The sequence below is a fragment of the Berghia stephanieae genome, chromosome 4 (genome assembly GCF_034508935.2).
Source record: "Berghia stephanieae isolate SIO BIC M18660-M18661 chromosome 4, UCSD_Bste_1.3, whole genome shotgun sequence".
NCBI classification, from domain to species: domain Eukaryota; kingdom Metazoa; phylum Mollusca; class Gastropoda; order Nudibranchia; family Aeolidiidae; genus Berghia; species Berghia stephanieae.
Genome location: NC_088363.1, coordinates 33,969,350 through 33,996,657, shown reverse-complemented (window position 1 = coordinate 33,996,657; position 27,308 = coordinate 33,969,350). Strand labels below are relative to the sequence as shown.

The 27,308-nt window shown below is 34.4% G+C and overlaps 1 protein-coding gene across 3 annotated transcripts; it reads right to left on the bottom strand.

The window, feature by feature from the left end:
• Nucleotides 1-1,549: 1,549 nt before the first annotated feature.
• Nucleotides 1,550-26,645, bottom strand: LOC144970462 (uncharacterized). Of its 3 annotated transcripts, none has more exons than XM_078910129.1 (15): nucleotides 26,462-26,645; nucleotides 24,674-24,776; nucleotides 24,193-24,316; nucleotides 22,323-22,450; nucleotides 21,667-21,786; nucleotides 20,927-21,006; nucleotides 19,902-20,046; nucleotides 18,630-19,006; nucleotides 16,899-16,986; nucleotides 14,992-15,065; nucleotides 13,703-13,786; nucleotides 11,786-11,918; nucleotides 11,019-11,141; nucleotides 8,627-8,757; nucleotides 1,550-7,020 (listed from the first exon to the last, which is right to left on the bottom strand). In XM_078910129.1, the coding sequence occupies exons 2-15, from the start codon at nucleotides 24,750-24,752 to the stop codon at nucleotides 6,811-6,813; spliced, it is 1,896 nt and encodes a 631-aa protein (XP_078766255.1). In that variant the 5' UTR covers nucleotides 24,753-24,776; nucleotides 26,462-26,645; the 3' UTR covers nucleotides 1,550-6,810. The 3 variants fall into 3 exon arrangements, with proteins under 3 accessions (XP_078766255.1, XP_078766256.1, XP_078766257.1); XM_078910130.1 differs by having other exon boundaries at nucleotides 26,380-26,477; XM_078910131.1 differs by lacking the exons at nucleotides 1,550-7,020; nucleotides 8,627-8,757 and having other exon boundaries at nucleotides 10,811-11,141; nucleotides 26,462-26,570.
• Between the last annotated feature and the right edge of the window lie 663 nt (nucleotides 26,646-27,308).

The following is a 27,308-nucleotide window of genomic DNA, read 5'->3' as shown; positions in this document are numbered from 1 at the left end:
CAAGAAACAATCATGAGGGGCATAAATAATATGGAGGGAATAAAAGTAGGAAGTCACAACATAAATAATATAAGATACGCAGATGATACGGTACTCATTGCAACATCAGAAATCCAACTTCAAAAGATTGTTGACAAAGTGGTAGTAGATAGTGAAGCCAAGGGAATGGAAGTGAATATCACCAAAACAGAATGCATGGTGATACAGAAAAACCCCGAAGGCAACAACACCTGCAATATAACGATTCACGGCGAGCAGCTTACCAACGTAGAAAGTTTTAAATACCTAGGTTCAATGGTGACAACGGATGGAGGATGTGACCGAGACATGCGAGCAAGGATGGCTCAAGCCAAACAGGCCTTCATGGACCTGGGAAACATTTTGAAAAACAAACAGATGTCGTTCGGGATTAGATTCCGATTCTTGAAGTGCTGCGTGTGGCCAATCTTGTTCTACGGATGCGGGGGCTGGACTGCAGATGCGGAGACACAAGGGAACATTGAAGCTTTTGAAGTGTGGTGCTTGAGAAGGATGCAGAGAGTGTCGTATACCGCGCACAAGGCGAATGAGGGAGTGCTAAAGCAAACATACCAACAAAGGAAACTAATGCCCTTAATAGTGGATCGACAACTATCCTTTTTCGGACACATAGTAAGGAAAGATAAGAATGAATACCTGGCAAGTTGTGGAAAAATACCTGGTAAACGCGCCCGGGGGAGACAAAGAAAAACACTCATAGACCAACTGAAGGGCTTCACCAACCTAACAATCCAAGAGCTGTTTGAAAAAGCAAGAGACAGGGAGGAATGGAGAGAGATAATTTATGCAGTATCCGAAGCCTGGACCAGGCATGGAACCTAGAAGAAGAAGAAGAACTATACATTTGATGGTTTCCCTCCCAGTTGGGGCATTAGGCCAGGGTCAAGACAAAACTAAGTAATCTCATTCCAAGACAAAGACAATAGAAAGCATGTTGGAAAACAGATATAGGGGGACAGAAGACACGTAAGTGCCTCCCTGCCCACTATGGGAGGTCAGAAACCCCACCCAGAAGTCCTTGCTTTTTTTTTCCCGTTTGGCAGTTGATTAGAAAATACTATCGTCTTATAACACACTGAATTCCGTAAATATATGGAAAATAGAGTGAAAGTGTAGGTTAAAAAAATGGGTAATTTTTCCCTACTTATGAGAATTAAAAATTTAAAATGACTTAAAATAAAAATGACTTAGTTTAGTTGGAAAAGAGATCGATACGAGAGTAAAATAATATACATCCCATTCTTCATTTGAGGAAAACTCCCAAGTAATCTCCAGTGCCTGGAATTATGAATTGTAATCAAAAGGCAAATTGAATTACTAATTATTACCACAACACATAGGCGTGTCAAGTTATTAATTCAAAACATTTTTGTGACCAAAACAGATGATAATGAATTTAACATTCTCGAGTTCATATGCATGGATAAACCAAACAAATTTGTACGATTTTCCCTGCATATGAACTCGAGAGATTTAAAGTCAAAATGAATAGAGGGACAAAAATTTTCAATTTTTTTCTTTTCTTTAGCTGTTTATAAATTTTAATTAATTTTCTTTATTAATCTAATTCAGATTTTTCATGATTTTGATTCTAAACTAACTTCTATAAATCTGGATCATCATAATATGACATAAGATTGACATGGAGTGTTGAAGTTTCTCTCTTCTATGTTAAAGTGAATGACATAATCAGTCGGATGGTGAAAAGGTTTGAACTGAGACATTGCCAAGTTTAGTTAGATGGTCAATTTTTTATCAAAAATGAGTTCTTGTCATAAATGATTAAATCAACCCTTTTCATACATCTTCGGGAAATATCTACGCTTAATTTCACAGATAGTCAATTTGAAAAAGTATGAAATTTGAGAAAAGTTGCTGGATACTTTTCCCATACGTCTGACCATAACTTCATGAAATATCACCCGACTTACTTCAAATAAAGATTAAAATACTCTGGTGAGCACATTCTTTCAGAAATGCCAAAAAAAAAAAATGCAAATCCAAAATTCTAACCTTCCGACTGATTATGTCATGATTATGTCACTGACAGATATCGTCTTGTTGAATCAAATAACATTGCAATTGGTACAAATTATACATTCTTCTGAAACAACTTTTAAGAAAAACAAACTAAAAATATAGGTTTAATATGATAAAATATAAATATATAAAAATATCATTTATTTTCAATTCATATTTTAACATTGACTGGCAGTATTTATAGGAAAAACAATATCAACCTGCACCAAAAAGTGGGTAGCCAGAGGGGCATTAAAAATGTGGTCATCGAGACAAAACAAACAAACAAGCAAAAAGAAAAATTCACAAAAGGACAAAAAATATCCTACTATATTAAAGCTTTATTAAATCATATAACAAAAATGCTGTAAAAAAATTCTCGTTCTGACGCCATAGTGAACGGCCATTTTCACCCATCAAGAAGACAGAAAATTAAGTAGGTACTTAAACTTGAGCTTTTATAAAGCGTAAACATGCTCAAAGCACTTTACAAGGGTCCCTGGACAACAGCAACACTTAACATGTAGGACGGGACATGACGCCTGTTAAGCGATATTACAATTTTTTTCGGGCAGAGACAACGATGTCATTGGCCACATTCTCATTTTACACCTGAGTATGGTAAGAGAATGTGAGTAAAGAGCCTTTTTCTAAGACTCAACTGTGCGCCGAGCGAGGCTCAAACCAAGGACCTTCCAATCCAAAAGCGAGTGTCATACCACAAGTGCACATAGCCGCACGCAGTAATCCATTATATACAGGCCTAATAACTCACATTGTCATGGATTCGTTGTTGTATTGGAAATACTCTAATATCAACACCATACATTGGCCATTACAACAATGTTAAATCACGTAGGTACTTGTGCATAAATACTAGTTTTCCTCATCACAGGTTAGAATTAAAGCTTTAAAACAAACTGAAAATTATTCTACAAGACATTTCTTAACAAACAAAATTAAATTCAGGATTTGGTATCATTAACCCTTTCATGGCGACACAGAATTTCTTTCAAATTCAAACCTTAAATTTGTTTTTAAGGGTTTTACGGCACTTGCAACAAATTAAGGTAATATCAGCGCCAGTAAAAAGGAAGAAAATGTAAAATTCTCTTCTCTACAATTACAATTAAAGAATCCAAGAATAAGGGACACAAAGGGGAATTGGCTCAAATAGGGACAGGTCCCTGCCAAGAGCAATACACTCAATTGTTTACAAATCATATATATATAAAAGGAAAAATAATACAGTCGATAACAGAGAGATGATTTACAAGGAAAAAAATATCATCTCCCAAAGTTAACTATACATTTGACTGTTTCCCTCCCAGCCAGGACGAGGACACTACTAAGTAATCTCATTCCAAGACAACGACAGAAAGCAAGTTGGAAAACAGATATAGGGGGATAGAAGACAGTGAATACCTCCCTGACCACTATGGGAGGGAAATATTGTGATACCAATACCATATAATGGCCATTACAACAATGTTAAATCACGTAGGTACTAATGCATAAATGCTACAATTTTCCTCATCACAGGATGAGACGTTTTGGAGATCACTTTATGACTAGGAGGTATATAACAGTGCTGGTGGTGATAAAAACTAAAAATGGAGAAAAATTTAAACAATTTTGTTAATCCCCTTTCTTTTATTTCTTAGAGCTATGGAGATTATATGAGACTCAGATATTGCTGCAATCACTGAAACAAGTTTTAAAAATGGAGATCTCCTTTTCATTCAGGCTCTGTTTGAAAAAGAAAAGTAGTTGTAGACAACTAGTCAACAAATAATTTTGCTTGCAATGTGATACATTGATTATTCCAATGAAAATAGTAGAAATATCGACTAAATATGTACTTAGAATACCTCGCAACAAGTATAGGCACAAATTTTGACTTCGCCAAATATTTATGAAAAGATTCAATGAATTGAAAAGTGAATAAAACTTATTTAAAAAACAAAAACTAGTGAAACAGTGGAAGATTATGGAAATTGAGGTCAAGGCAGAAAAAAATAAATTTCTCCTCTGACTCCAAAAACAGGTCTGCGGAAAACCATCAGCACTGTCAAAATAACGAGACAGACAAACCGGCTTGCAAAAATTAAAACTGACATCAATCTGGAATCTGAGTATTTATAACCTCTCTGCATAACTGGTGGTTTTAAAAATGTTACATCACACAGTCGTGTTTTGTTTCCATTTGAAATAATTCAACAAAGGAAAAAGAAAATCAAATTGCGAAAAGGTTACACAGGAATATGGGTGGGTCCAGTATGCCAGGAAACAGTTATATCATAACAAAGATATATTAAATGCATTTAAACATTGTAATATAGATCACAATGTATTATCAAAGAAAAAACGTAGAAATTGAATTTGTAATATTTAAAAAGGAGAAGAAAAAACTTATCGTTCAATACACCATAAATATGACTTATATAAGAAAATTCACATTTGATATATGAACTGTGTACCAAATGTGTAATTAACTTGTTGATCTGTTTAGTGCGGGAAACCGAATTCATCCAAATAAAATCCAGAATAACCAAACTAATCTCACATTTGTGTAGAATCAAGTCTCACAGCACAAACTGAGTATTCTCTCCGAGAAATAATTAAAATGTATTTTACAGAAAAGGTAGCATCTCTTCGTTGTAATTTAAAAAAATAAATATATCACACAGTTTGGTTAGTATGACAATACCATATCCATTTTAAAACTAAGAGCAAATCAAAAATTAATTAAGTCGATTTTCCAAATCATTGACAACTTCTCACCATATGTAGAAATTAATACAAAATATCAAAATTCAAATGACACATGAAACTCAAGATACACAGGCGTTTATTGCTTTCAGTTTAGTTCGCCAGGTAAATCTAGCCAGTCTAGTGATGATGAGTCATAGTTTTACACTAAGAGAGGGAGACAATTTTTTCGCCGTTTTGATCAATTTTTTTTGAATTTCAAACTAATGTAGTATTGCCGTTATTAAGTGTAGCAAAAATATTTTTATACTACAAATCAGTTTATTAACAGAGTTTTCATTGATTATTTAATCATTATTATGATGTTGTTAAAAAGCAAGAGGGATAACCCATGAAATTGATACATAAATTTAAGTGAATTAAAAATTTTAAGAGAATATTTTAACATGTTCAACACTTAAGATTTTAAAACAAAGGTAATGGAAATGATGTTGAATATCTGTAGAATGTAGACATATAAATTTTATACCAGTAGATTGGGGCGTTTTTGAGATATCAGTTCACCTGTACGTAAAAGTAAGGATTTTGAGTACGGTAAAATTGAAATCCAATCACAGCATTGTCTTAATAGAAATTTCTTAATAAACCAGAAATATAGTCAAATGTGATTCACTTATATTTATCCCAGAATCAACGAATTATAAGAATTCCATTAAAAATTGTTATATAAGGACATTCATTTAAAGACAATTTAAACCACTAAGAAAATCTTAAAGAGTTCCTATAATTTTCATAACCTTATTTTTGAGATATCCGTGCCCATTATTTTTTTTCATGTACTTGACTTGCACCTATTTTAATTTGTGTGCCATATAGACTGCATATAGCATATCACTGGTGAAAGATTAGGATCATATTCACCTCATTAAGTATTGTTTCTTGTTCAGAGTTTTCTCATTGAACCAAAGGTATTAATACCTGCATCGCATTTCTTTAAATTATGTATCAGTGAGATACATTTCTCGCAAATTGAAATATTTAAATATGTCAGAATTTCACATTTATATTTATAGTCAATTGTTGATAACGTCTAGAGTCTTTTAATCCTCTCAGCACGGCTCTGTACTCTTTCACAACAAATTCGACATATTTCATTTGTACTGGTGTGATGACAGTCTTCAGTGTGTCTCTCCATGACCTGAACAGAACTTAAATAAGTAAATTTAAGAAATATCTACAATTCCCGCTTAAATTCAATGAAATCAAATTAAATAAATGTCTCTTATCATCACTATCTAGTTTTATTATTGGGTTTCTAAAAGATCATGAAATATTTTCCTCTTTGTTGGTAGCAAAATAATTATTGAGATTCCTTTCCACACCCTCTATTCTTAAATCCCTGAATCTACATAATAAATTATATATCATATGAAAGATAATTTTATCTACTTATCTCTGATCCCTCACACTTGATGGTAAAAAGTGTTGGTTTGATATTTTGAATTTTTAAATATTTCTTAAACTTATAATTTTAATAATTATTTCCAAAAAAACTCTGATTATTCAAAAGAGCAAAACACAAACTTATCATTTAATGATGTAAATAAAAATAATTGCGTCTTGTAGAGGAAAAATTGGCCTTTGTATCCATATATGTTTGAAAATTATGAAAAAGATGCTGCGTCCACAACGGGCTGAGAAAATTGAGTATTTTTATGAAATTTCTACTACTCTCTGCCTGAGAGAAATTCAAAGCGATGAGATTTACCTGCAGACATAATTTATTGCCAGTGCACGTCGTCTTGACAGCTGTTATCACCGTGGCTGACGGTGGATTGTTTACATTACTTGACGGTAGCCAGTGAGGGAAGAAGTAACTAAAGTGAAAGTTTGGGCCCTATTTAAACGGCTGTGGATATCGATAAAATCCAAAGGTCCATTCACATTCATAAACGGTGGTCAAAAAAGAAAACGCAAGAGATGCGATCATTGATATTTGTTAAATTAAACAAATAATGCATGTGAATCTTTAAATGATGACTAAACAGTTTCATGGGATCTTACAGCAGGATATTGTGAAACGAATGAATCTGTGCTGTCGATTGACCTATACTGCGTGGACTGATATGCTGAAGTGGTTGTAGGCCTGGTTACTGCTGAGTGGTCGGTTGGTTTTGGAGTTGGTGGTTGGGAAATCGGTGTTTCTTGTTCCAGGCCTTTCAAACGTTTGTAGGACATTAAACACATTGACTGTAAGGGGTAAACAGAAATAGCAATAAGAGGAAAGTCTATGTTCTCTATCATTACCACCGCTTTAGAGCCCACAAAATGATCATGTCAATCACTTGCTACCCTTTATATAATAGGCACTTATAATGTTGATAATAGCAAGAAAAGAAGTGAGTAGAAAAGTGCCAGAAGAGAATAGCAAATAAAAACAGCGATGGAAAGTCGAACCCTCAACCTGATGGTTACGGTACCTTTGCCTGGTATAATTGACTCAAAAATAAAGTGGTTTCAATCAAAGTAACTATCTTAAGTCTCTCTCGCAACTTCTTGAAGTCATATATCAGAGCTTACTCAATGTCTCAATCAATTTTGTGTTATACGTTTGTGTTGAGAATAGAGCTCATAAGCTTAACTGCTAGCTCCCTGATAACATTTCGTGGTGTTTGATGTGTTGATCTCATATCCTCAAGAAGCCACAGGAGGGGTTCAAGTGTAGTTACTTTGTTTGAAACTCCTTTTTTACAAAAATGGTGGATATCCTCGATTGCAGAGTGTCATTCTTGTGGCCAGATAGAAATGCTGTAATAGTCTGGTCTTGGGTTCGACTCCCATTGCCACAAAAGCTTCGAATCCTTTTTTGTTTTCTGCACTTTTTCTACTCACTTCATTCCATTTATATAATACACTGATTTCTCATACCCATTGAGATAAATTTAGTAAAGAAATTGCTATTATTCTTATTAGTAGTAGTAGTAAAAAAAAAAAAAAAAAAAAAAGCTTTTATATAGCGCAATATCCACTAAATGTGCTCCAAGCGCTTTACAAGGGGTCCCTGGTCAACAGCAACATTTAACATGTAGGACGGGATATGACGCCTGTTAGGCGATATTACAATTTTTTCGGACAAAGACAACGCTGTTAACGGCCAGGTACTCATTTTACACCCGAGTACGGTGAGAGAATGTGAGTAAAGAGCCTTTTCCAAGGGCTCAACTATGCGCCGAGCGTGAGGCTCGAACCCAGGACCTTCCGATCCGAAAGTAGTAGTAGTAGTAGTAGTAGTAGTAGTAGTAGTAGTAGTATCATTATTACAAGCTGTGACCCTGTTATGATATGATGTCGGATTAAGACAAGTAGCTACAGTTGAGCTCATACTGCAGCACTCTCTCTTTACTCCTTCTCTCTTTAATTTCAGCAACAATTACTGATAAATAACAATGAGTAATGAGTAATTGTTTTCTATATGATTTCGTTTACTTTATAGCTATAATTGTTGACTTGATTAGGAGGCCAATGCAAAAAAAAAAAAAAAAAGAGAGAGAGAGAGAGAGAGAGAGAGAGAGAGAGAGAGAGAGAGAGAGAGAGAGAGAGAGAGAGAGAGAGAGAGAGAGAGAGAGAGAGAGAGAGAGAGAGAGAGAGAGACAGACATATTGGTATGATGTCTGTTAATAAGCGCACCTGAACTAAGCGAGCGAGGGTCTTGTAGCTAATGGCGAGCTTCCACGGTGTGTGATATTATCGCCCCCGGGGCTTAGCCTATCTGTTACTATTTATAAATCTATGGGTATGTGTATGAGATTTATTAGATTTTGAGAAAAATTAAATAATTTTTAAATCTAAAACTCACCATGGCCAATGACTGGACGCCTATGAGAACACCGAGAACAAGGTAGGGTCTTGACACAACAGAAGAGGCCCACAGAGGAGCCATGATGGTACCGAGGCCCACAATGGCACGACGCAGACCTTGACTCAAACCTGGGGAATGGAATGCATTATTCTTATTGAACTCACTTTATATACCTAAATCTATTTTAATTCAAACAAAATGAATACTATCACTGTGATGTTTATCTATAATAAAAAATAATTGAGCTCAATTGAGCTTTTTATAAAGCGCAATATCCACTAAACGTGCTCAAAGTGCATTACGAGGGGTCCCTGGATAACAGCAACACTTAACATGTAGGACAGGACATGACACCTGTATTACATATTACAATTGGTTCGGACAGAGACAACGCTGTTAACGGCCAGGTACTCATTTTAAACCTGAATACGATGAGAGAATGTGAGTAAAGAGCCTTTTCCAAGGACTCAACTATGCGCCAAGCGAGGCTCGAAACCAGGACCTTCCTATCCGAAAGCGAGTATCATACCACAAGACCACATAGCCGAAAAAGGGATTTAGCTTCGGTTTAATACTCCAAATCACCTATGCAGCCAACAAATATAATTAAAGGGTTGTCGTTCTAGTACCTTTAATGCTAAATAAAATAATATTTTAAAAAACCATTAAAATACCCAACAAATATCGCTTTACGTTGAAAAATTAACTTAGCATTTCGACTTTTCTATTGGCATTTCTTCTGCCACATAAATCTACATATTTCATTAACAGAGAATTTATAAAGATTTAAAGGAATCTTTTAAGCAACAACTTTTCATCTAGGCAAAAGGAAAAGAAAATATTTCTTTCTTTCTCCTTTTTCTTCCTCAACTCCAAAATCCAATCCAACATAGTTGTTAAATGTGGGAAAGTTGTCATCTCTTTAGAGCAACTGGTATTTTTTCTTTTTTTTTGACATTTCATATCATGACATTTTATCTTTGGAAAAACTGCCTAGACCTTGAATTGTTCTAGAAGATAAAAGTCTAATATCTAATATCAAGTTGAACAATCACCAAAAAACAACAACGTTGGCAAAACTAAGGATGGATTTTGTTATATCCAAAACGTCACTGAATGGAGGTGTCTGTATCAATATAATTTGTGGTGTTTGTGACAGTGATTAAAAAGATATGGTCTCAGCTTTGCCGTCTTGGATAGAGTATTTAAAACATGCAGACCACACACCAGGACTCAGGAGTCAATGGTTACCTGGCTAAAAGCAATGACTGATGTTAGAGTGCTAGTACAAAAAAGGTTCCTTCACAAGCAATTTGAACTGCATGAAATGGATATTTGGTTCCATGAAACCTGCTGTTGGAAACGCTTAAGCATTATGAAGCACAATGAGCATGATGAAACTGCAGAGATAGAGCTACATACATAAACTATTAAACTGAGTGGCCTCGAGCAAGTCCCACCACCTTAGCCCACTTTGCAGCGCTGCACTGCTGCTGATGTCTGGGTTATTCCAGTCTTCCCTTGAAATATACTCTAAATACAAATTTCCCCTTGGAGATGAAAAAATGGGAATTTTATTTCTTTTTCATAATTGCTTTGAATTTGAATAGAACAATTATCTATCTTTGCCTTGGATGAATATGACATTTCTGTAAAAATCATGAAAGTCTGTAAGATTTTCGAGCTCTATAAGATATTTTCAAAAGATGCCTGAAAACATTTCTTTTCACTAAATATTTAATTGACTGAATTTTTAAATGCATATTACTTTCCAAGATTTTTCTAAAAGAGAGAGGACCTACAACATTTCTCTGTCGTCAATCTGGAATTTAGTTATATATTTGTCTTTATAGTTTGTTTTTTTGTAGGCTGAAGAAGAGTTTTGAGCCAGAAACGTTGTGTTTGGTATTTTGTTCTTTTTTTTAAAGCTGTTATATTCATTTTTGTTTTTTTACTTTTTTACAGTCCACAGCTTCTAGCAGCTTAGTATCACTTTGACTTGTATATTATGTGACTTATGTATTGATGTTTTTATTTTATGCCTTGATCAGGCTCTTATTGTTTCGATTTTGATTGATTTGGTCCCGTAGTGTTATTGTATTCTGTGTAAACAATGTCTGGTTGGGGTTTTAAGTGCTTTGAGGTTTTGACAAAAAGGACTTTAAAAATATGCTTATATTATTATCATCATCATCATTATTCTTCTTCTTATTATTATTATTATCTTCTCTATCTTCTTCTTATTATTATTATTATCATCATCATTATAATCATTATCAATCAGGTTAAAAAAAAAAAAGAAAAAAAAAAGAGAAGCTCAAAGATGAATAAAATAAAAAGAGAATATAATTTTCCTCACTAAATCTAAGGTTCATCATGCGAAGCTTACCTTGAGTTTCCCTGCGTGTCATTTTGGAATACAAGGAAGTGGAACATACAAACAAAAATGGCAGACTTAGCACATCCACTACGATTGCTATCGCCATGGGCAACAAGTTGTGGGAACGATCATCTGTAATGAGATCAAAATTAACCAATCTATTATATTAATATTATAAGCTTTATGAAGGATCTACCAAGTAGGCTAGGTGGTTTTGTGGTCTGACGCTCATCGTCAGGTCAAAAGGTCCAGAGTTTGAGTCTTGCTCTGAGCGGCGCATAGTTGAGTCCTTGGAAAAGGCTCTTAATTTACATTCTCTCACCGTGCAGATGTGTAAAATGGGTACCTGGCCATTGCTCTTTGCTTGCAACCCCTTGTACAGCGCTTTGAGTGTTTTATTTAGGCTTAAGTGCCTTAAACCTGTCAATTGCCAATACCAGAACATTTATCTACAGCATCTAATAGTTTAAATGAAAAATATTTACCCCACAAAGGCAACGGAAAACCCTTTTGATTACCACGATAAGCCCAATTAACAGGAAAAAGGAATATTGAAATATTAAAAAACTAAAAAAGAAAACGAGACATTCAGCTGAAATAATGATCTTGATATATATCAATTCCTCAAATCTTAATATAGCTGATTGTAATCGTGCTGAAAAGAGAAAATATTATTTTTTTAAATGAAGTAAAAAAAAACCTAAAAAAACACACAAAAAAAACAAGTTAAAATTTTTTTTTTTTTTAAATTCAAAAAGAAAATAAAAACAACTTACGTTTGGGAGCATTTGGCAGGATGAGAAGCAGACATATATTGGAGGCTAGAAGAAGGACCCCGCCAAAGATTATCATGTTCCTATCTGCTACATATTTACTCATCACAGACACAATGAAAAAGACGACGACGATCTGTAAATATAATAATTATATTTCATTATTACAAGATTTAAAAATTCAAGGGTTATTTTAAGGCAGTTTTTTTTCACAACACAATTATTTAATTCACTGGTTGAACAAATCATTTTTAAAAATTGCGTTTAATTAATATAACGAACTAGGAAAGCATAGATTGATTTGAGAACACTCAAAGTGTAAAATATGGTTAGATGCAAAATGTTATGTCAATTGAAAAAAACAACTAAGCGCCAAGAGCCTCATGGTTGAGGATAATGTGCGCTCTCTAAGAGTCTATTATTATTATTATTATTATTATTATTATTATTATTATTATTATTATTAACTAAAATATACATGAAAACCAAGCGTTTGCAACCTAGTTAAACTTGTAGTTATAAATGTGGTGTTTGATATTCCCTGAAACATTATCATAATCATCATCAACATTGAATGAGGAAATCATCTTGCTTCATATTAACAGGAAACCAGAACTAACTGGAAAAATGGCCCTGCACTTAATCACAGTACAGCTGCGAACAACTAAAAATATCTGAAAATACAGAATTTCACGGATCCGATCAAATTTTTAGAGCCTTGGACAGCTATGTGGTCAAGTGGTATGACATTCACTTTCGGATCGGAAAGTCCTGGGTTCGAGCCTTGCTCTGCGCATAGTCGAGTCCTTGGAAAAGGCTCTTAATTCACATTCTCTCACCGTAAGGTGTAAATTGAGTACCTCGCCGTTAACAGCTTTGTCTCTGTCTGAAAAAATTGTAATATCGCCTAACAGACGTCATGTCTCGTCCTACATGTTAAGTGTTGCTGTTGGCCAGGGATCCCTTGTAAAGCACTTTGAGCATATTTAGTGGATATTGCACTGTATAAAAGCTCAATTTAATTTAATTTACTATTCACTACATTTTAACAGAATTCATGGGACCTGTTTTCAATTTTTTTTCAAAAATCCCTTTGACTTAAATGAGAATGGAACTTGAAGTATTCCCATTGCTGCAGCATTAACTTTCTCAAGATGCTATTATATTTTCATAATTTTAAAAATATAGACACGAAGCTGAGCCAAAAAAGGTCATAATCGTGAATGGAATTTGTCACAAAAATACCCCCAAATTAAGTAATCTGAAAAATAATTTTAAAACCCCAAAAAAAGCTCTTCATCTTCATCAGTTATTCTGGGTTAAATAAACCAAAAACAGTCGATCCAGCACCAATAGAGTAGCAGAAATAGTTTCTCAACGATTCAAATAAGTGTGGACAGAGTTGATAGCTTTGCCCCCAATTTTTGGACACTTAAAAAAGCTATTGCTATTGTACTTTTGTTGCCAGATTGTCAGTTTGTTGGTTTATTTTTAATCATTTAATCCAGAATAATTAATTTCAATTGAGCTTTTATATAGTGCAATATCCACTAAACGTGCTCAAAGCGCTTTACATGTAACATGTAGAACGAGAAATGACGCCTGTTAGGCGATATTACAATTTTTTCGGACAGAGACAATGCTGTAAATGGCCAGGTACTCATTTTACACCTGAGTACAGTGAGAAAATGTGAGTAAAGAGTCTTTTCCAAGGATTCAACTATGCACTAAGCGAGGCTCGAACCCAGGACCTTCTGATCCGAAAGCGAGTGTCATACCACAAGACCACATAGCCGCACAGAATAACTGTTGAAGATGAATCGCTTCCTTAGTTTTTCCAAATAACTTAGTTTTAGAGTATTTTTGTGGGGAACCTCATGAATATGACCTTTTGGACACAGCCTCATATATAAAACCTACCTCAGCTCCACAGACACAGTACAATAGACTGTTTTCAAGCTCTCCAAAATCCAAATATTCCAAGGAGATTTGAGTACACATAGCCTGTGATGAGAAGAATAGTTTTAAATTAAATTCCAATCTCCTCAAGATATTTAAGCTCATTCGGCCACTAATGTTACTATCATTAATATTTTATTAAAACAGCTGCTTCTCATTTATCAAATTATCAATAGTGGTGAGTGAAAGTGGTGGCTTTATTGAGAAAAATGGAAAAATGGGGTGTTTAAGGGAGGATTTGTTTTGTTTTTGTTTTTAAGGGTTTTATGACGCTTGCGGCACATTTAGGTCATATCAGTGCCAGTAAAAAGCAGAAAATGGATTGTCAAAATATTCTAGATTTACAATCAAAGCACCCAAGAAAAATTAAGACAAAGGGGAATTGGTTCAAATTGGGAACAGATGTAGGTTCCAAGAGCACAATACCACCAATGTACTTAGTTTGAGATCACCTTAAAGCATCATCCAGACATCAGTACAGGATCCCAATAACAGGAAAACACTCAGATGTTTACATAAAACATAACTAACAATACATAACAGAGAGATTATTTACAAGAGAACAAAAAATTATCTCCCAAAACTATAACTATACATTTGACAGTTTCCCTCCCAGTCAAGAACTCCAGCCAGGGCTGTGACAAAATGAAGTGATCCCATTCCAAGACAAAGACAGAAAGCAGCTCGGAAAACAGATATAAGGGGATATAAGACACAGCATGACCTCCTGCCCACCATGGGAGTAGGGGGGGATTTAAGGGCACACTGATATAGATAATTGTGAAAGAAAATTGAGACATGTTTCGGGGGTTTGGAGCAGAGTCCAAGAAAACAATTCATTACAGTCTGGGTTTTTATCTTAATTGGAATCTACTGTATATTTCAATTAACAAAAATCATTAATGACAGCAATAGAATAAATGGAATTATTCTGTATTTATTATGGCTGCAAACTAAACATATAAACAATTACAAAACTGTGACCAGCTGAACTTTAGCCTCTCGCTCATTACATAAAACTAAAATCTGATGTGCAGTTATTTGCAGGTATGATAACCCAATTCCTTATGGGCTCATTGTTGTAATGGAAATCTCCAAAAATGACGCCAAATATTGTCCATTACAACAATGTTGAACTAGGCCCGTAGGTGTGTTCGGATGTCAGACCTGCATATATGTACACGTCGCACAAAAGCAAAAAGGCTAGAGCTCAGCAGATTGCTGGTTTGGATAAGTAAACAGTCATTTACCTCAAGAGCAATCTGTGTAAACATGACGCAAAACAGAAGAGTTAAAATGGCCATGACATTGTCTTTAATGTATTCTGTGAGAAGAGATGCAATATTAGAAATTAAATGAATTCCTTATTAACTCGTACCAAAGTTATTTCAAGTTTGAAAAGAAACTTCAGACCATACAATGTGTGTTTGTTGATTCACAAGTATTTCAACACAATACAGACAACCTTACTTATTGTTTTTGGAGCGGCGGATAGTTCACACGGTAGAGTCACACTCTCCCCAGGCCAGGCGGAGTTGTTGAACCAGTAAGTTAACGGGTTCGAACCCCCATCGCCGCCGCAAAAATGTTATTCTCTTTTGTCTTCTGCACTTTCCTACTCACTTCATTTCTTGTTTTAAGAATAATGCAGGTTTTCTAAAAATATTTAAAAACTATGGCCACTGTACAGACCTGTAAGATGCCATCATTTAAGAATTCTATAAAGAAATATAGCTAATCCATCAGACAAAATATTCCTATTTTTGTCAATGTGAGCAAATAAGAGGATATTGTTTTTGTTTGATTTAAAAGGTTTTACCGTGCTTGCAACACATTTAGGTCCTATCAGCGCTAGTAACAATAAGATATTCAAAAAAGTTATAGATTTACAATTGAAAGCACACAAGAAAAAGTAAGACTAAGGTGAAGGGCTCAAATAGGGAACAGATGCAGATTCCAAGAGCAGACTATCAATGTTCTTAGTTTGAGATCACCTAAAGTCTCATACAGACATAAGCACAGGTCCCCATTAAGAGGAACACACTCAAATATTTACAAATCACTATATATGTGAAAGTTAAAAAATAATAAAGTACATAACAGAGAGATGATTTACAAGGAACAAAAATATCATCTCCAAAAACTATAATTATACATTTGACTACTTCCCTCGCAGCCAGGGTCAGGACAAAACCAAGTTATCTCTTCCCAAGACAAAGACACTATGGGAGGTCAGGAACCCAACCCAGAAATTAAAGGTTAATAATCTTGCCAAAATATAACACAAAAGAAAGAAGGGCAGACCAACCAAGAGATGACAGGAGAAAAAATAGCGAGGGAAAATAGTAGACGAGGCTGAAAGAATAATAAAAACGAGAGAGGAGAATTTTTTTTTATTTAATAAAAAAGTTAATTAAATAATTAAATAAAACGGAAGTGCCAGAAGTGGGACTCAAACTCAAGACCTTCTCACCCTGGAACAACAATTTCAAGAAATTTAGTTTTACTGAAATGTGTTAACAACATCAAATCTGATGAAACTAACTTATCATTGTGCCAAATGGGCCAAAAATAGTACATACTACTGTACAATCCTCAATTAGGGTATTCAAAGATCAAAGTATTCTTAATTCACATGTACCAAGATCATGCAAACTTTACAAACTTAATATTTGCATGAAACTTGGACACTCAGCAGAACTAGAAAAGTGAATCTGTTCTTTTCAAAATAAGAGCTTTTGGAAAATCCTGAGAGTTCCTTATTTGGAGCACAGGAATAATAAAGATATTTTAGAAGAGGTAGAGAATCAAGCAGGAGAACAGGAATCACTGTTGTCAATAGTCAAAAGAAGGAAATTGTCATGGTTCAGACACTGTCCACCATGATAATCTGTGCAAGACTGTCATGCAGGGCACTGTAGAGGGACAGAAGAGAAGAGGAAGACAGAAAAAACTATGGCAAGACAACATCAAAGTGTGGACAGGCCTGGATCTCAAAAGTCTACTGGAAAAGGCCAGAGACAGTGATGAATGGCGTGAGGTTATGAAGCCTGCATCCTGCATGTCCCCCCGATGATGGGATTGAGTGAGTGAGTGAGTTTGTACAAAGAATAGATTAAAAATTGGAGTAAGACCATTATAAAGTAAAACAAATTACCTTTGCAAAAAAATCCAAATTTGCCTTCCCTTACAATCACGTCGTCTATGTGTGATATGTGGTTCTTGATATAGTTATCATTGGCAGACTGAATTTATTGAGAGAAAAAGAAGAGAGATCAATAACAACGAGTTGAGATTAACAATTTTCCAAGGAAAACAAAATACTGAAATTATCTGATTCCAGTGTGACATTTATTACTCAGTTTTTGCAAATCGATTGTCAAAAAAAAAGAAAAGGAGAAAAAAAAGTTCTTCAGACCAATGTGGCCCATGGAGCCAGAGTTATCTCAGTTTATAAATTGAAATAGACAAGAACAATTATTTGCTACAGTTTGGATAGGACACTAAGTTTATCAGAAAGCTCTAACAGAGCCAGCTACCCAATCACAGCTGGAATCTCCACTTCACCTGGGATAGATTTCAGTCCCTTTGTGTGTTAAGTGAGTTTTCTACCAAACTGAGTTATCTCTCTTGATTGGCAAAATTAGAAAATACAAAACTAAGTTCTGACTAGGTACTTTGGTAAACGTCCATTTGGCACTCCAGCAATGAGCTGATAAATGGCCTAGTGGCTGTGACCCGATTTTTTTTGGACCTTTGAGTGATGGGTCTCAAAAAAAGTTCCATATATTTTTTGTTTATGAATGGATATTAATGATTTATGTCTTATTTTCTTCAGAAGGAATTACCCTGTCGTTGGTGTTGTTTATGTGTAAATAAATATTAATTTAGTATATCTTTTGATCGTGGATAAAATAGGGTATAATTTAGCTTTGGATAATTAAAAAATTAGAAATTTGTAAATCAAAATTCCCGTGATAAAAAAATAAAATTGAATTCAGGGCAAAGTTGTAAACTGCATCCGTGAAATTCGCTCCAGCAAAATCCTTGTTTTGAAATCCAAATGGCTGTTACTACCAGAAATGCAACAGTTTCAGGTCACAAAGTCTGTCAGTAAATAATAAAGGCAAATAGAAGGACATTTTTCAGCCTGTAAACTAAAATAACTTTTCTTCTGCTCATCTGATTTAAACATTTTTGTATCATTACAATCGTGTTGAAAAGCACTTTATGATGAAAAAGGTTTCATTGAGCTTAATCCAATTAAAATTTTTTTTTGACCAAAGTACCTATTCTAACCATAAACCGTAACGGGCACAGAATTCACACCCAAAGGGATAAATATTAACAATATAAATATTGATAACTAAAAAATAACAAATTGTAAATAGAAGATTAAACCTCACACGAGGAAGATATAACCTTCCACCACTTACAAATGTCATCCTTGAATGCTGGACACACTTACCAAATTGAAAACTTCAAATTTAGTAATTTTAATGTCAATTTTTTGTAATTTGACAAGGAAATTCGTAATTTCTGAAATTGTGTATAAACAACCACAATATTAGTAGTAGTTGTTCTTCTTCTTCTTATCATTATTATTATTATTATTTTCATTATCATTTAAGTATTACTAAGAATTAAAAATTCGTAATTTTCCATAAAATTCCGTATTTGGCCATGAAATTCGTAAAATTACGAAAAATTCGTAAGATTCATATGTGGACATCTGTGCTTTTCAGCAACTAACGCCAAATTTACCTTCCACTAAAAGTTATGTGTGTTTCTGGATTCAATTTTAGCAAGTAAATTTCAGAATAGCGGAAAATCAAATCTCAATGACACTCATTAACAGTAGTATTGATAATGCAAACTAAATATTTACATTTGGACAAACATCCGAATCAAGTCTTTCATTCGACGTGTCAGGAAGAAAAGGAGTTTGTTCATCATCCATCAAGCTCCAGGAGTCCGCAGGGCCTGCATCTAGTATTTGACAATGCTGCACCGCTTCCTCGTGGTTATTGAGTTCTGAAGAGCAGATGAACCTCTCAGCAGAGGCCATGACTTCGTAGGATTCAAGCAAATTACTGGTGGGTGTTGCTATTTCTGATTTGGGTTGGTTATCGTTATGATAAATTTTGAGGTTTGGAGAGGAGGAAAGCTCATTCCTGGTTGATAGAACTCCATTGTTGTCAAAACCATTTTGTTGCACACCACGGCTTTGGTCATGCGATATCTTAACATCATCATAAAGATCTCCTGATGAATAAATATATGAGTAAATAAGTCTTAATTGTCATGTGGTATCTTAACATCATCATAAAGATCAACTGATAAATAAATAAATATCAGTAAATAAGTCTTAATTGTCATGCGGTATCTTAACAGCATCATAAAGATCACCTGATAAATAAATATGACAAGTAAATAAGTCTTAATTGTTATGTAGTATCTTAACATCATCATAAATATCACATGACATGATGAGTAAATGATATTATATGTATATGGGAGATTAGCATCACAAACAAAACAAACTTGTATCCTTTTCAGTCCAATCGAATTATACAACAAGACTCAAAATTATGACTTCAGATAACTAATTAAAAGAAGAAATTTCCTTGGACTTGTGAAAAACATCCTTCCTTGTACACGATTTCACTCTATAATCTACATAACTCAATAAAATAACAAACATTTATGGAAACTTATCATCAATATTGCAAAGCTAATTTAGACCTGCCACAAACAACAAACAATCTGCATATTTATGGGAGGGGGAAAAATCTTCATCACCCCAAAACACATTCTCTATCTTATTCATCAGAATTACCACTTAAAAATTTTCTTTAGGGTTGATATGGTGAATTTCAATTTGATTACTTACATACATTTCTAAGCAAAAATAAAATATCTTTTATCACATTTTCTTCAAAATGTTGGTTTTAAAATCCTTCACTTTCCCTCCTCAGATCATTTTCCTTTTATCATAACTTATTGGTTAAATTGGATGGTAAACTGATATAACCAAATGCGCAACAAATTGAAAGATTTAATAAGTGAAACATCGGCTAGCATATATTTCCTTCAAACTTAATGAGAGTCAAAGCTTGTGACAATTGTTAGAGCTGGCCATATCTTTATTTCTACACACCTGACGTTTCATTTGATAACTGCTTATCTGCATTCATTCCACTTGATTCCAAAGTCTTATTCTCCTGGTCATAAATATCTTGAGGCTCAGAGTAGAGAACGACAACCAGGACCAGGAACACCAACCACAACGCGGTCATAAAAGCCTGTGAAGAGAGTGGAGAAGATAATCTCAATTGAGCTTTTATAAAGCAGAATATCCGCTAAACATGCTCAAAGTGCTCTACAAGGGCTCCCTGGCCAACAGCAACACTTAACACTTAGGATGGGACATGACGCCTGTTAGGCGGTATTACAATTTTTTTGGACAGAGACAATGCTGTTAACGGCCAGGGACTCATTTTACACCTGAGTACGGTGAGAGAATGTGAATAAAGAGCCTTTTCCAAGGACTATACGCCATGCCAGGCTTGAACCCAGGACCTTCCGATCAGAAAGCGAGTGTCATACCACAAGACCACATAGCTGCACAAAATGACAACACACCTTATAACTAGTCCTTCAGAGCCATTAGGCCCATGGAGCCCGAGTTTATCCCTGCTTCTATAGCAAGAAATATCATTGCTACCATTGCCAGTCTCACAAAGTACTTTCCACCAGATCTAACAAACACAGCAAACCAATCACTGCTGGGTGGATAAGGAGGTCAGAAAAAAATCTTTGACTTCACCCGAGATCGATCTCGGGACCTTTTGCATGTGACGAAACGAGTGCTCTACTAATTGAGCTATCGGGACTCCCCATCATACCTTAAAATGATCCTTTATTCTATTCATTTGCTTATATTTTGTATTGCTTTTCTTTTTTTTTAAAGCATCTGACAATTGCTATGAGTATTCTAATTTTAAAGTGAAAATCATTTTAAAATAAATATACGATTTTTCTCCTTTAAAAAACCTTCTCCACATCACTATATTGACTCAATATACCTATTTGATACGAGTCTATTTAAGCACTAGGTTTTCAAAGTTTGGTCATAGTTACATGTTGTGTAAAAATTTGTAATTTACATAAAATTAAACCAACCCCTGGCACTGTGTATTCGTTGACTACAAAAGGTCCAATCTTGAAATGCAATAGCCTCAAAATAAGATTGAGCCCAGGAGCTGTGAAAAAGAAATAATTAACGGTATAAATAAGAAAAGAATTGTTAAATATACATATCCTATTTATTCATATAAATCATAATAATACATATTTATATTGCATCTTTCTCGTGATACAGCTCAAGGTGCATAATGATCTTAATTGTCTATAAGTTTTATAATTAAACTTCTTTAATTTAACTTTCATCAGGACCGAATATTTTAGACAAACTAATAATTAAAAAATAAAAATCATTGAAAAAAAGAAATAAATTTGATAAATGCAAGAATTACCTCCAGAGCAGACAAAGCCTTGATTATATTGAAAACAACTTTATAAAAATCTTTATTTTAAACTTATAACAGCTTTTAAAAAAAAATTAAAAACAAGACTCCCCAAACTATGTCAAACATCCAATCTTGCAGCAAATACATGAATTTAAACACAGACCAGCATCTTATAACACAGGACATAGGAAGCTATTGTTCATGTTGAACGTACTTTAAAATGTAAGAATAAGCACTCTGGATTCATATGCTTTTAATGGCTACAAGAGTTAAATGGGGCAATCTAATTGTTTATCTTAGGAAAGAAATTAAAAAAAGAAAAAAAAAAGAAAAACAACAAACAAACAAACAAAAAACAAAAAAATCCCCTCCCAAAAAAAACAACAAACAAACCTGCAACTAGTGCAATCTGCCGTATAGAAACCAATTTAGATATTATTCCCGTCCGTTCTTGCTCAGACGTGTACCTTGAAACTTCTGCAAGAGCTACAGCCTCCCCAGCTCCCCCAATACCTGAAAGAAATACATCGTGGCTATTGACACCCTAAAATAATACAAGTGGAAGTATATAAATTTCAAAAGTAATCCAACTTATTTCATAAGTATTGTCAATACAGTGTGGGTAAGATCTAGGTCGAAATTGTTTTAAAAGCACTCATATGTGTCAATTTTTGCATTTTCTGAAAGAATGTGCTTCCCAGAGCATTTTAATCTTTATTTGAAGTAAATCGGGTGATTTTTCGTGAAGTTATGATCAAGTGAATGGGAAAGGTATCCAGCAACTTTGCTCAAATTTCATCCTTTTTAACTTGACTAGCTGTAAAAATATATTTAGAAGTGAAATTAAGCTTTGATATTTCCCGAAGATGTTCAAAAAGGGTTGATTCAGTCATTTATGACAAGAACTCATTTTTGATAAAAATGACCTTCTAACTAAACTTGGCAATATCTCAGTTCAAACCTTTTCACAATCCGACTGATTATGTCATTCCCTGAAACATAAGTATCCATAGCATGCATGTGCTAAAAGACATTTCTATGACACATACCACAAATGAATCGACTGGCCACACAAAGCCATTGCGAGAATCCCACAAAGTACAAGAAGCTGCCAGCCATTTGAAAACATGCACAAGTGATGAACACAGCTTTAGTGCGTCTTGTTTTATCAACAATCCTGTGGAAGGGAATTTCAATATGACAGTAGATTAAAATTAAATAGTAGATTACAATATTAGAAATTATTATTACTATTATTATTATTATTATTATTATTATTATTATTATTATTATTATTATTATTTGAGGTTCCTCACATTAGTTTTTTTTTGGTATCACACATGTGTATTCATTCGACTACAAAATCACTACAAGAGTCACAGACTTATCTTGTTCGAAGTTCACATAGAATCACGATAAGCAGAATGAAAAAGATTGGTTTTTAAATGCTGTTTGAATGGATGTTTTTCTCCATTAGCAAAGAACTGCCGGATCGCAGAGATCGAGTTGGTTTATATTCCCTCACAAGGCATTCAGGTGATGTATGGTGAAAGCAATTGTAAGCAAAACATGCAATTTTGTTTATTGTTCTTTTTTCTATTGGAAGCCAGTGTAGTGACTTAAGGACCAGAGTAATATGGTCCCAAGGCTTTGTCCTTGTAACTATACGAGCAGCTAAATAAAATAGTGCTTTAGAGGCATAAGGCCCATGGATCTGATATTAATCCATGCTTCTGCAGCATTAGACAGATAATGGCAATTGCTTGCAACCATTTCACAGGACGCTATTCTATCATGCAGTACTTTCCATCAGATCTTACAGACTCAGCTACTCAATCAGTGCTGGGTTGAAGAGGGGAGTCAGAAAAAAACTGATCTGCACCCAGGATCGGTATTTGCCCCTTTAACGTGAGCTTTTATATAGAGCAACATCCACTAAATGTGCTCAAAGCTGACCAACAGCAACACGTGACATGTAGAACGCTGTAAACGGCCAGGTACTCATTATACACCTGAATACGGTGAGAGAATGTGAGTAAAGTGCCTTTTCCAAGGCCTCAACTATGCGCAGAGCGAGGCTCGAACCCAGAACCTTCCGATCCGAAAGCGAGTGTCATACCACAAGACCACATAGCCCCGTTGATTATGAGTCGAGTTATCTACAATTTACCAAACTATCAAGACCTCCACTGATAAAAACAAATAGCCTTAAAAAGTGTACATATCTATCAAAACATATATACGAGGTATGCCAAAAGGGCATTTCTATAACAAAAAGACTCCAATTATAGCTCATTTCGACAAACTTATGAAAAATTTTGCTTCCAGGTTTCTCTGAGTAAAATAATGAAAATATACCCAAAACTGATGATCTCTCTTAAAAATTATAGTAGGCATAGCTTTTTAAATCAGAAAAGTGAGTGGAGCAGGCACTTATGTGGATAATAACAAGAAATAAAGTAAGTAGGAAAGTGCCAAAAGGCCAGTAACTCGTACCAGTAAGGTCGCGGGTTCGAGTCCCCATTGCCGCAAGTTTTTATTCTCTGTTGTCTTCTGGCACTTTCCTACTTACTTCATTTCTTTTTATTATCAGCTTTTTAAAGTATTGAAAAAGTATGTACAAAGTTGATACTCAGTCCACATTTATTTTGAACCTCGGAGAAACTATTTCTATTTATTTTTAGCTACATCGCCAGTTTTTGGCTCATTTTATATTATTCAACCGATAAAAACATATTTCTTCATTAGTTTTAACAAATAACTTATCACTACAGTATTTTTGAGGAGAACGCCACAAAAAGAACCTTTATGATATGGCATAGCCTCAAATACATTGCAAATTGATCAAAACATGACTTGAGCATTTGTATGGTACAATATCCACTAAATAAGCTTAAAGCACTTTACGCAACAACTTACCTCCCAATGATAGGAGATGAGAAAAATGCTGCCAAGCTATACGCAGACAAGACCACACCAAGCATGTACCCTGGTGCATCATAAGTGTTGTGAAGATAAAGCCAAAGTGTGGGTAATATCACAGCTATAGTTTTTGACAAAAATGAAGAGAAATAAGATATAATTTCAGGGCAATTACATTTTAGAAATAAAGTTGTCACAATAACCATAATATTATGATTTCAAGAGTATGCTATTACACATCATAATACTAACACAATTATATATTTTTAGATTTAAAGTATCTTTATCATAAATTTTTACCAGGAAGTGGAAAAACATTTAAATTACTGTTGAGTATAATACAAAACCCAATTATAGAGTTGATGAAAATGGGATTAAAAGAAAACTTCTTGATACACACTAAATACATTATAAATGCATTCTCAGAATGTTCACATAATATTTGAAGAAAACAAATAAAAATATAAAAAATAATTACCATATTCTATTCCTCCGAGAAGAAATACGCATGAAAAAATGGCATACATAAATCGCTTTCTTGTCTTGATGCTGGCCATTTTTGTTGTACAAAATTGTTGTACCTGCACAATAGATATGGAATAGAAGTTACAGATATCATGCACAAATCTTTCAACTTAACAACAACAAAAAAAAGTGTCGTATGCGATGCACCAGTCACTTGGTTTTTGGTTTTGGGGCAGCAGGCTCAGCAGTACAGTCTTTGCTTCATACCCGAAAAGTAACGAGTTTGATCGCCTGCTGCTGCGCTGTATGGCCTTGAGCAAGCCACCTCGCCCTCGCTCAATTTGCGGCACTGCACTGCGGCTGACACCTGGGTTATTCCAGTTTTCCCTTGGAATAGACCCTAGAGACAAATTTCCCCTATAGGATGAATAAAGGGAATTTTATCATTTATTTTAAGAGTTTGTATGAGAGGTGAGAGGGGAGTAAGATTTGTTTTCTCATGTCAGGTCCTCTGTTTGGATAGACTTTCCTCAGAGCATTTGTGAGGTTTACAATAAAAAAAATTATTATCATTTTTTTATACAGCGCAATATCCACGAATGAGTTCAAAGTGCTTATTATTTACAAAGGGGTCGCTGACCAACACCAACACGTGACATGTAGAACGAGACATGATGCATGTTAAGCGATATTACAATTTTTTGGCTTGGTAGGCTATTTTCACCATTTTTACTGAGATTAAATAAATACAGGAATAATAATTAATAAATTGTCAAATATATATAATTCATAATCTGCATTCTCACTTTCACTCATTCTATCTTTTCCTGTAACATCTAATTAAACTTTTGTATAGAATTGTTATTATTGTATTGGGTGTTACTGTTGTCTTGACTCACTTGTTATTAATATAATTAGTTTTAAGGGACCCTAAGGCTATTCTTAATCATCCCTAGATAAAACCTGACCTGTTTGTGGTGTAGATTGTGATTGAGTGGCGCACCTGGCAGCGATAGCCATAGCGCGCTTACTAGGTTCAAACCCAGACCATTAAGCTTATCGTTAGGACTTGACGAGCCAACAACAAGCACAAAACCCTGCCACAATAAGAACAGCCAAAGTGGTGACCCCATCTCTGGTAAACAAAGCAAGATGGTGGCAGGGACCTCTCTGCTGAAGTGCCAATGCCGAAAGAAGAGGTGGAGGGGAAAAAAGGAACAATTCGATGAGAAATTCAAATGAAGATGACAACTCCACACGAAATATAAGAATAACACATTGAACCAACTAGATAGAGCATTTAGACTTAGTATTAGTAGACCTTTCAATACTTTCAAATCTAATAATAATAATTCAAACTCAAACGTTTTGATTTTTATCTCTAAAACACAATCATGATTAACTAAGTATACCTAATGAATAATGTATTAATTCCGCATTTCACCGTGCTGTGGAGGGGAAAATATATTCACCACATTCAGACTATCTAGATGATAGACACAGACAGTCACCCAACCAATAACCAAGTCCAAACCATCGATTTGATTTTTAGTTTGTTCATACAAATACAATACAATACCAATTATCTCAAGTGAAGAATTCTTATAGAAGGAGCGAAGTTGAAGTCAATCAGTCCTTATTATTTTTAGATAGACTCTAGCCTAGAAAGAAAGTTAATACGACTTATATTATTATAGTTAACGACCTTCTTAGCCTTACGTAATAAGTCTAGACAAGAGAGTAGAGTGAGTTACCACACCACACCACGCATTGACACATAATCATAATGTGTTGTTTATACCTAGCTGGCGGATGTTGGAAAAGAAGCGCACAGCATCAATATGGTCAAGATTAATATAAATTTTGATAGTCAGTTGATCTTTGGCCTAAATATCACAAAGGTCTAAGAGCAAAGGACTTTGTATTGGTCTATCAAGAATTCCCGAAGAGGTGTGTAGTGTGTAGTGTGTGAAATTCAAACTAATGTCATGAATTAAACTGCTACCCTGCTTTATTGATATCAGGGTTGCCAGTTTGGCATTTTAAATGCCAGATTCCAAAAATCTGGCATTTTTGAAAACCGTTTGGCATTAGAAAAATCATTTGGCATTTGGCATTTTCATTTGGCATTTTCTTTTCTTGTATATTATACTTCAAATGACACCTTTTCTCAACCGTGGTGTAGTGGTTTAGCACTCCACTTAGTAGTCAGTAGGTAAAAAATTACCCCAACAGGAAATTAAGTATAATTCAAAAAAAAAAAAAAGAAAAGAAAAGAAAAGAAAACACGCAAGCCACCAGGATATGATAGTAAATTGTCTATCAAAAGTGAGTAGTTTTCTTTGTGGGGATGGGAGTCAACAGACTTTGGCATTTTTTGGAGTGTTTTGGCATTTTTTGAGTCTTCCACTGGCATTTTGTTGAAAAATAATCTGACAACCCTGATTGATATTAGGACTGTGATGCTGCGATTAAAAACGTTTTGAAATGAGTAAAGACGAGTAAATTGTATACATGATAATTAAAGAAATTGTGTCAGTTTTTTGCTTGAACTATTTTTGCAGTAAGACAAAAATCTAATAAATTACAAAATTGAATTTACTACCTGATATCCTCTGAAAAAAATTCAAGTATAAATTGAAAAAGCG

What these genes read in the sequence shown, in the direction of transcription:
- LOC144970462 (XM_078910129.1), bottom strand. Translation starts at nt 24,752, where the DNA reads ATGGCCAGCATCAAGACAAGAAAGCGATTTATGTATGCCATTTTTTCA. An exon ending in GTTATCAAATGAAACGTCAG is followed by an intron (nt 19,007 to 19,901) that starts GTGTGTAGAAAT and finishes TTTATTCATCAG; the next exon opens with GAGATCTTTATGATGATGTT. An exon ending in CCTGCCAAATGCTCCCAAAC is followed by an intron (nt 11,142 to 11,785) that starts GTAAGTTGTTTT and finishes ATCTCATTACAG; the next exon opens with ATGATCGTTCCCACAACTTG.